Source organism: Lontra canadensis, unplaced genomic scaffold, assembly GCF_010015895.1.
Source record: "Lontra canadensis isolate GAN:19392208 unplaced genomic scaffold, GSC_riverotter_1.0 scaffold38, whole genome shotgun sequence".
NCBI classification, from domain to species: domain Eukaryota; kingdom Metazoa; phylum Chordata; class Mammalia; order Carnivora; family Mustelidae; genus Lontra; species Lontra canadensis.
This window is the reverse complement of record NW_022631032.1, coordinates 1,580,867-1,591,535: the sequence shown is the minus strand read 5'-3', so window position 1 is coordinate 1,591,535 and position 10,669 is coordinate 1,580,867. Positions and strand designations below refer to the sequence as shown.

The 10,669-nt window shown below is 52.6% G+C and overlaps 1 protein-coding gene across 1 annotated transcript in view; it reads left to right on the top strand.

The window, feature by feature from the left end:
• Positions 1-802: 802 nt before the first annotated feature.
• Positions 803-10,669, top strand: part of XXYLT1 (xyloside xylosyltransferase 1) — a 156,577-nt gene continuing 146,710 nt past the window's right edge. Inside the window, exon 1 of the mRNA XM_032869292.1 lies at positions 803-1,347. Coding sequence (XP_032725183.1) covers positions 847-1,347 — 501 coding nt within the window. The 5' untranslated portion in view covers positions 803-846. The remainder of the gene's footprint in view (positions 1,348-10,669) is intronic.

The window sequence follows — 10,669 nt, the reverse complement described above, 5'->3', positions numbered from 1 at the left end:
TTTTTATGTAGTTGTCAAGTGTCCCAGCTGTCTAAGGTCAAAGCCGTTAACTGTGTGACCTTGGGCAAGTTACCTCAGTGTGCCTCAGTTAAAATTTTGAAAAACGACTTGGCACGTCTTGAGATTCTCTTAAGGTATTATTAGTCTCTTAAAAAAAAAAAAGTCTCCGGCGTTACTTCCTGGGACTTTGGAAACTATCTCCAAGTTGTGGGCAGCAGGGTCCCCCTGCTGGCCACATCCTTTACATGGCCTCAGGTGCCAGTGGGCTGGGCAGGCCATTTGCACCTTAGGTGGCATTTCTCGTTTACCGTGAATGAGGAAGGAGCGTGTTAGTTTAAACTCCCTAGCCCCAGCTAGTCTCCCAGATGTGAAGGGAGTCGGCGGGGAGAGGACTTCAAGCTTCCAAACATTTCGGGGAGAAAGGTTCAGAAATAAAATTTTTCCCTTTTTGTGCGTCCAGTTTAGTATTTTTGCTAACGAACGTCCTGCGTTGGGGCGCCTCTATACCTTTCAAGGCACAGCTTCGATTTCTAGCGTCTGGGTCTGGGTATTTAGGACGCCCAGTTTCAACAAACCTTCCTTGCAGCCCCGCTGGTTTTCTCCAAGTCTCAGTCCTCACCCACCGCCCGATCCTTCCCGTCTGGAATCCCGCTAAATCTAGGACCCAGCGGCTGCCGAGCAGCCCTGGCCCCGCCTCTCCGCGCATCAGCGCCCGCGGATTGGCTCCGGGCAACGAGGCCCCGCCCCCGCCATGGCCGCTGCCCGCCGCTTGGGTCACTAAGTGGCTGCCTGGCTGCTGGTGTCCGCTGCCGCTCCCCTGCTGCTCTGTCTGGGGGTGGGTGGTGCATGGGTCGGCGAGGCGGGCCCTCATGCTCTCGGGCCATGGCGCGCCTGGCCGCTGTGCGCTCCCACTACTGCGCGCTGCTGCTGGCGGCGGCGCTGGCCGTCTGTGCTTTCTACTACCTCGGCTCCGGCCGGGAAACCTTCTCCAGCGCCACCAAGAGGCTGAAGGAGGCCCGCGCCGGGGCTCCCGCCGTGCCCTCGCCGCCCGCGCTGGAGCTGGCGCGGGGCTCCGTGGCGCCGGCCTTGGGCGCCAAGGCCAAGAGCCTGGAGGGCGGCGGGCCGGGGCCGGTGGACTATCACCTGCTGATGATGTTCACCAAGGCGGAACACAACGCCGCGCTGCAGGCCAAGGCCCGCGTCGCGCTCCGCTCCCTGCTGCGCCTCGCGAAGTTCGAGGCGCACGAGGTGCTTAACCTGCACTTCGTGAGCGAGGAGGCCAGCCGCGAGGTGGCCAAGGCCCTGCTGCGGGAACTGTTGCCGCCAGCCGCCGGCTTCAAGTGCAAGGTGAGCGGGGCTGCGGCTGGGGGCTCCTGGTGGAAGGCCCACCCTATACATTCATCTGTCCCCCCACCCCCCACTGCCCCAGCTTTGCCCGAAACGTGGGAACGTGTTTCTAGGTGTGCTGGAGGCAGCGTTCGGGAGGCGTGCCCAGGAGCCAGAAACGCTCAGCGGGTCTGGGAGTGCTGCGGGGCATGGACTCACTACCCTGACCCGTGCCCCACCCGTTAAGTCCCTCTTCTCCCGAGATTTGGCTCGCCCCCTCTCTGCTGGCGTTGCAGGATTCTGCACTACCTTCGCAGTCTGCACTTTTTATTCTCAGTCTTTGACTTTTGAGGTTGGAACGGGTCGTTTGAGGCAGTAGTCATCTGATGCGGAGAGTCTGTGGCCAGGGTCTTAGTGAGGTCGCGTGAATTGAAGTTGCAGTGATAATTCTCGTATTAAAGTCAGAATTGCCTAAGCCCAAACCTAGACATTGTGAACCACCTCATCCCCTCTCTGTACCTTCTTCTTCCCTAGTCTCAAGGGTCACGAACCCATTTAGAGAATCCACCAGTTTCTCTGAGGGAGGAAGCAGAAGCTCTAAGAGGTACAGATACGATCTGGGGAGAGCACAGCAGAGCTAGCCACCCTGTCCCAGGCTGGACCAACCTGCTTCGTTGGCAGCTCTGCTCCCACCTCTCTCCCTCATCTCCCATGATCTCCCAGCGCTGCTTGTCAGAGATTAGCTTCCTGGCTTAGTGTTAATTGCTTCAGTCAAGTTGCTAGCCTCATTTTGACCTCATAGTTGCACAGAGGGCATCCAAGGTCTGATTTTTGGATAAGACTAGGAGGTGATCTTAAAGGATGGAGACTGATAGTGGGGGAAGGGGTAGTGAGGTAAGAGTAATGTTCCATGTGTTTGTGTCCAGTGAGTGATGGGGGAGCTGCTGCCCGGATCCTGCAGGGTTCAGGGGTCTCTGGCAGCTCAAGTCCCAACTTCCAGGAGGGCTGCGTTGTGGGCCTGGCCCTCCTCTCCAGCCTTGCTTTTTGTCCTCCTGTGTGCACCTTAGATCTTGAATGTGCTGAATGTGTCTTTACATAAGATGTATTCTCTGCCCAGGATGTCCTTCCTTTCCTCCTGGGCCCTTGGCCACTCTTTACTTAGCTTTCACCGTCCCTGGAATGTCCCTAGACTTGGGGACCATCTGTGCCCAGCCTTCCACAGCTTTCCATTCCTGCTTCTCCTCATAGCCCACAAAGTCTGTCTCTTGTCCAGAACAAGTAAGCCTGTCTGGAGCATCCACCATAGTCAGGGAAGGGCACCCGGGCCTGGACTTCATGCTGTAGGAGACCCAGAATCCAGGTTCTTGACCACTCTCTGACCTGGGGTTTTTCAGCATGGGACCCATCACAGTTTACCTAATTGGAATCTCAAGGTGAGATCTGGCAGCCTGTCCCAGGTGATCCCTAGTACTTTAATGCTTGAGAAACGCTGTGCTGGTCTGAGGGAGAAAACCAAGGGCCAGTCTGGGCAGAGTTGGGATTTGACAGGGTCTCCAAACACCACCCTGAAGACCAGCATTGTCATTTTATCACTTTATGGAGTCAGAGGTAGCAACTTGGGCCAGATCTCTACCCAGCCCTTTCTCTCCAGCTCGACACAGCTTCTTGTGCACTTGGGGCTGTGTGGCTGCTTGGCCTTTGCTGTGTCGTGCTGCCGTTGGGACCCTCTTTCTCTTTCCATCTCCAGGTCTTGGTCATCTGTCTTTGCCATCGCCTCTGGAGCCTTTCAGGGAAACCCCATCAGAAAGACAAGTCTTCCTCTTCTTCCTCCTCCCTGGTGTGCACTGGTGCTATGAACGTGTTGGGTCTTATCTCCAGTCCCATGATGCCTAGCACAGAGTCCGCACCAGAAATACTGACCTTGGGGCCAGGTTCCCATCATGGTGCCTGTGTTTCCTGCTCTCTCCCTCTGCCATGCTCTCTTCAGACAACCATAGGTCACTAGGCCCTGGATACAGCTCTGGGGGACGTGAATTGAGGCATGGCTGATGAGGGTCTGGAGGCTTTGTAGCTAGATGGCTGTGGTCAGAGAACAGGAAACTGTAGACATTCTCACCCTGGTTGCATCAGGGCTGGGAGGGGTCTTCAAGAACATAGTACAGTGGGTGAAGAGACTTGCCCAAGGGCACTTGGGGAGTTACTGACCTGGCTAGGACCAGACCCATGTCCTAGGTCAGTGTTTTCCCCTTTCTACCATGTTTCTTCTTTGTTTCTCTTCTGAGGTTTTATTTAAATTCAAGTTAGTTAACATATAGTATAGTATTGGTTTCAGGAGTAGAATTTAGGGGTTCATTATTTACATATAACACTCAGTGTTCATTCCATCAAGTGCCCTCCTTAATGCCCATCACCCAAGTACCCCATCCCCCCCACCTCCCTTCCAGTAACCCTCTGTTCTCTATGTTGCGTCTTCTATGATTTTGCCTCCCCCTCTGTTTTTATCTTATTTTATTGTTCTTTCCCTTCCCCTATGTTCATCTGTTTTGTTTCTTAAATTCCACATATGAATGAAATCATCATAGACCATGTTTCTTCTTTAAGAAACACTTCTGTCTTGTAAGGTAAGGCAATAAGGACAGTTTAGTCATAGGAGAAGAGTTGTCTTGACATTTGTGAGGACACCTTGGGGAGAGGAAGGCAGCTCCCTGCCCACCCACCTGTCTGGAGACCGCCTGCTCCCTCAGCATGGGCTCTTAGGAGGTCACCACCATGTCTGTAAGTTGCAGACCAGAGCTCTGGTGAGCCGGCGTGGAAATTGTGCCCACATCCAGAGGTCTCTTCTAAGGCCCTTTTCAAGGGAAATTAAAATACCTTTTAGCTGAAATGCTTGCAGAAAGAGACTACAGAACATTATTAGTGACCTCAGATTATATTTTCATTAAATATTAGCCAAGGAACCATTCACTTAACCAGAAAAATCTTGTGTCCATTATTATGGAAGACCTTTTGAAATCTACTGGTTTGTCTCCTAACAGTGTGGAAGTCTATTATGTCTTCATTTATTTAATAAGCATCCAAACCTGCTGTGTTCCAAGCACCAGGTTAGGAGCTACTAGCCTGTATAAATAGGTCTGTGGACTGACGGCATCAGAATCAGGGCATGGGGCACCTGGGTGGCTCAGTTGTTAAGCGTCTGCCTTTGGCTCAGGTCATGATGCCGGGGTCCTGGGATCCAGCCCCACATCAGGCTCCCTGCTCCAGGGGAAGCCTGCTTCTTCTCCCTCTCCCACTCCCCCTGCTGGTGTTCCCTCTCTCGCTGTGTCTCTCTATCAAATAAATAAAGAAAATCTTAAAAAAAAAAAAAAAAAAAAAGAATCACATGGGCATGCTTATTAAAAATTCAGGATCCTGGGCTCTGCCCCAGCCTGTGGGTCAGAAGCTGCTGGGTGGGCTCTGGGAATCTGAATTTGGATGGAGCTGCAGAGGCTGGTGTGGGAGTTCACTGCCCTAAGGGGATACAGGAGCACCTGGGGCTCTCCTCCCGACCTTTAAGACCCAGTTCAACCCACTTCGGCCCTCCTCTCTGTGCAGCCTTCCCTGGGAGCACAGTGCCTGGCTCACGGTAGGCATTCAGGAAACATTTGGCTGGACTGCTCTCTGTCCTCCAGGCGCTCCTGGTTCTGCTGGCCTGGGCAAGGCTGCTGCATTTGTTCATCTTGCATAAATGCTGCTTTTATGATATGCCTTCCACTCAGAGCCTCCTGACCCCTGGCTCACTTTCATCCCGGATTAGTCCTATGGTGTGTGGCTTCAGTTTTTTGTTCCCACCTTTCCTCCCCAGGCTGTGGAAGAAGCTGTCCCTTCTTACGGGGTTTTGCTCACTCTGCTTCTGAGCCATCTGTTGCCTCATTCTGTTTGTCAAGAGGAACTCTACCCTTGTAACACTTATATCCAGACGTGTCTTTTTCATCAGCCTTCCTTGCTCTATCAGGTTTGATAGAATATGCCGTGGAATTCCCAAATTGTGGTGGTTTATGCAAGATTGAGGTTTATTTCTCATGTAAGTGGAAGGTCAGAGGTGGGCATTCCTGGTGGTCTGGGGGCTTCCTGAAGTCGTGAGGGTCCTAGGCTCCTTGCAGCTGCCTATCTTACTCTCCCTAGGGAGTGACTAACCCTTGTCCTCATGGGCCAGGCTGGCTGCTACAGCTTTAGCCATCATATCTGTGTTTTGGTGGCAGGATGGAGGAAGAAGCAAAAAAAGACTACTCCATTCAAAATAGGGGTTCAATTAATCAGGAAGTGGAGGAGAGCAGGTTTAGAGTAGATGACTGGCCATCCCTGCCCCATCCCTGAAGAGCCCTCCCAGGCCTGACCAAGCACCTGATGTATGTGGAACCCTGATTCGCAGCTATGGGGGACACTGACGTGGGTCAGGCACAGCCATCCAGGAACCCACACTGCTGAGTGTCACCGACCCGTTCATCCTGTCTTGCTGCAAAATGCAGTGGGTTGGGCATGAGAAGGCCCTGAGGGGGTGAGACAGCTCTGAATTGCAACCCCAGTTGGCCAGTTACTAGCTGGGGTTACCATGGGTCAGCCACCTCGCCGCTCTGGGCCTCCGAGGCCTTGTCTGTAAACGAGGATCAAACCCCTCCCCCTACCGCCTCCCGCATAGCGGCGAAGATTCGATGCAGCCCTTCTGCAGTGTGTCCAGCCCAGTGCTGCTGCCATGGCATGGCCCCCACTCTGCTGACCTGTGGGGAAAAATCAGCACAGCGAGCAGGCCCCGGAGCACCCGACATCCCTTAGCACTGATACGACCTGTGGTCCACCCCTTTCCCCTATTTGGGGTGGGCAGCGCCCCCACCCCGGCCCCTTTCCTGGCACAGAGGCCCGGTGGGGCTCCCCCGCCTCGCCGGTGCTCCATACTGCTTCTTCATGGTGTTTCTCTTATGCTCTCGTTGCGTGATCACTCAGATGTTAGCCACTCCTAAAGGCCTTCCCTGAACCCCTTGTCTGAAGTGGCCCCCGCCCGGGCCCTCATCTTCTTTCCCATCACCCTGTTTGTAACACATTCTCATTTGTTCGTTCCTTCATTTGTTCAGCAGAGGAGCTCTTACCCTGTGCCGTGAACAGTGGGAACAGAACCGAGTTTCTGCTCTCGTGGAGCTTGTGTGTGTGTGTGGAAGAGGAGAGAGACTTCAAACGGATAAACAAGTACAGATAGGGCAAATCAGATTGTGAGAAGTTTAGAGCAGGTAAAGCAGGGTAAGGATATAAGAAGCGTATGGTTCGGGGAGGGGGCAGTTGGCTGGCCGCGGTGGTCAGGGAAGGTCCCACTGATGAGATGACACTTGAACAGAGACCGAGGGGAGTGAGAGTATGCACTTTTGGCCCTCTAGGAGGGAGAGAGCTCGCGCCAGAGCTGCATGTGGGAAGGCTGCAGGTGGGAGTGTGCTCTGCATGCTTGAGGAAATAACCATCCTTTTATTTATTTGCAGTCTTCTCTCCCTACTAGAATATAATCTCTGTGAGGGCAGGACATCACTTCCCTTCTTCATCTCCCGAGGTCCACAGGAACCCCTTAAACGCCATTCCTATTTCTGGCCTAAGTTGGAAGTGATAGACTCGGGACAGGCAGCCTGCTAACCTGGAACACAAGAATCAGACAGACTTCTGGAAGGATAGGCAGCCCTGGACAGCCACTGGCCTCCCTGCAGGGGTAGGCAGGCTCTCCACAGGTAATTCCATCCAGAAGAGGGAGGAGGAGAGGAGAAGAGAGGAAGGGAGTGGGGAGGAGAGGAGAGGATGAAGGGCCAAGTAGAAGTAGAGGAAGGGGCCAGGGCGGGCATGCCTTCCAAACTCACCCATCAGACCAGTTTCTCCTCCTACCTTAAGGGAGGTGTTCATGTGCATGGTGGGGAGCAAGAGGCCAGGAGAGCCTGTTTAGTGGAGACCCGCCCCCTCCCCTGTGTAGAAGGCACAAAACAGTGGAAACAGGTGCTCCTCTTTCCCCCACCACCGTCATATTCTTAGCACAGTTCCTGGCACTTTCAAGGCTCTCAATCAATATTCACAGTTGACTGACTGATGGCTGTATTAGCTAAACCCAGGAAATCCTCTGAGAGTTCTCAAGAGTGATTGGCAGATCATCTCTTCCGACGAACCCATCTTCCTCAGAGCATGAGGCGGGGTTGCCCAGTTTCCAGATAACAAGTTAGGACTGAGAAGGAAGCCATGTGCTTTCCACACATAAAGCGGTTGCTGGATTTCGGGAGGAGCGTGTGCTGAGGACTGGGGTGGCTGACGGATGGGGAAGCTCTGTGCACCCTGGGGCCCTTCCAGAGTTTCTGCAGGAGCACAACTGAATGGTTTTGAAGAGATGAGACCTTCAGCTCACAGTGGGGGCTTGGAGGAAGCGTAAAGCCCGCCATGCTGGATGTCGCATTGATGAAGCTAATGACAAACAGGTGACACTGAAAGGCAGCTTCTCCAGCTGGTCAGAGCAGAGACCCCTTGCATATGAATGAGACTTGAATAAGTTATGACCATCTGGGAAAGAGGAGACCTGAGAAATGCCTCCTGTGATGAGAGGCTCTTTGGAAAGACAGGCCGACATTTTTTTACTACAGAATTTAGAGAACAGTGCCACGTCACCAAACCTGTTTGCCAGTGGAGCGCTTTTAAATTATAATATGTTCATGAAACAACTGAAGTAGTTTGTGTACCGATGCGTGTTTCTCAGGAAGAACTTCAATCATTGATCTGAGGGAATGACTTTATATGGTATTATTGTGTCCTGTATGATGCACTCTGGATAATTCCATAGACAGTACCACAGATCATATATTAACGTTATAAGGCAAAGCCCGTACCATAGGTCAGGGACCATCGTAGAGCTGAATCACACTGACACATGGGTGGTTGGCCTCAGGGTACAGATGCAGTGTTCTAGCTGGACTCCAGGAATTCCTCACAATTTTCTGTTTTCTCTTCCCATAGATCATTTAGAAAAAGGTGATCACTTTTTTCTCTTTTGCAATTAAAAAAACTGAGGTAGAATATACATGCCATAAAATGCAACCCTTTTGAAAGAAACAGTTCAGTGGTTTTTTATATCACGAGATTGTTCAGCCATGACCACTAGTTCCAAAACATTTTCATCATCCCCCAAAGAAACCTCATACCCATTAGCAGTCACTCCCCATTCCACTCTGTCCCCAGCGCTGGCAATCTGAAACTGCTTTCTAGCTCCATAAATTTGCCTGTTCTGAACATTTCATAAAAATGGACTCCTTCAATACGTGACCTTTTGTATCTGGCTTTCTTTGCTTGGCACGGATAATACTCCATCCTTTTTAATGACTGAATGATATTCTGTTGTATGGACATGCTGCATTTATCCATTCATTATTTGGTGGACATTTGGGTGGTTTCTCCTTATTGGCTATTGTGAATAATTCTGCTGTGAACATTCGTTTATGAGTTTCTGTGTGGTTATATGCGTTCACATCTCTTGGGTATATATACCCAGGCATAGAATGGCTTGGTCACATGTTACCCTTTCAGGAAATGCTAGACTGTTTTCCAAAGTGGCTGTGCCATTCTGCCTTCTCACCAGCAGCGTATGAAAGTTCCAGAGTCTCCACATCTCAGGCCACACTTGCTGTGGTCTGTCTTTTTGATCATAGCTGTTCTCGTGGGTGTGAAGTAGCACACTGGTTTGATCTGGTTTTGATTTGCATTTCCCCAATGACTAATGGAGAGATGATTACCTATTGATAAGGACAACTGCATATGTGTATTTGCTGTTTTTCTATGTGTTTGCCAAAATGCATTTTACAAGAATACCCAGGTGCCTGGACACTCCCTGCCCCACCAGAAAGATGTTAGATAGCATCTCTGGAAAGGCTTGTCTTCTGAAGAACACAGTTTAGAAATTTCAGATGTATACAGTAATGTTATTTCTAAAATCAACGAGGCCATGTTACTCGTATGAAGACTCGATTAGGAGAATAATAGTAACATTTGTTAAGCACTCTAGAGTGTATAAAAGGGCTTTTACAAACATCTCATTTGAATGTCATGGTGACAGGTGAAGGAGACCCCATGGCTGACAGATCAGGTGACTTATTTGAGTCACAGCTGGGCTGTGTCGTGCTTTAGGGAGGAGGGGACACCCTCCAGAGTGGGAGCCAGTGAGGGCTGGGCTGTAGCCCACCTCACACCGCTGCCCGATGGCCCCAAATAATTAATTACACCAGTCTGAACAAAGCCTGTGCTTGCTGCAAGGGTGGCATCTGTCTCCCTCGCTTTCCCAGAACACTGCAGAATCACCAAGCTTTGGAGCTGTAAGGACGTTCTGAGCCTATGGGTGCAGTGTCCTTCCCAGTGAGCTGATGGACCTGGGTGGAGGGGGTCAGTGATAGTGCCACACAGTGCTGGGGTCAGAATCAGTCCAGGCCCTTCTGTTTGGGCGTCAGTGTTAGCAGCAGCCTCTACTCCTCCTTGGGAGAGTGGATCGAGAGCCAGCTCACCCTACCCGCCCTTGCAGAGGCGGCCAGTGCTGGGCCTGTGTTCAGCCACCCCAGCCGGGCCTCGCTACACTGTGTCTCCATGGATCTTTCTGGCTGGGGAGGGGAGGCCAAAGCCCTGCTGGTTGTTGGGGGCTAGCTTGGTGCCCGAGCCGGACCAGGGGGTCAGTACTGGAGGGAACCGATGTAGTGTGTCCACAGCTCAGGGTTTGTGCTGGAGGGTGCCCCAGGGCTAGGATCAGTGCGCCGGTCTCCGCGCCAGGAGGTCCGCAGGTGGAGTAGCTGTAGGAGTGCAGCCCACAGTGAGCCACCAGGCTCTCCTGCCTGGCACTGCCTTGTCCCTGAAACCCGCTCTCCTGCTCCCTGTGCGGGGTTCCCTCGAGGGGCCCGAGGAGCCGTGTGCGGCGCTCCGTGCGGCCACTAGAGGGCGCTGCCGCCCCGCGTTTGTTCCGCTGGAGTCGGGTGCCAGAGCCCGCCCAGCTCTGCCACCGTGGGAGCCCGCAGCTCAAGCCCAGCTGTTTTTGTTCTTTCTCCACGAGGGGCCCCCGCCCCTCTCCCCGGGTTTTAGAGAGGAAGATTGAAATGAAAGGGAGTCTGCGTGGCGATTGTGGGCGGTCATTTCCTTCCTCCGCCCGGTGTAAACTGGCTTTGATGAGGTCCTTTGAAAAAAGGTGGATGAAACAGAAGCTGGATGGTTGCATCCGGATGGAGAAGACATCAGGGCTTCCTGGCCGCGTCGTCTGAGGGACCCTTGCGGGTGGGCGAGGGGGAGTGTCTGCGCATCCCGCAGCCCAAGCCTCTGGCCTGCC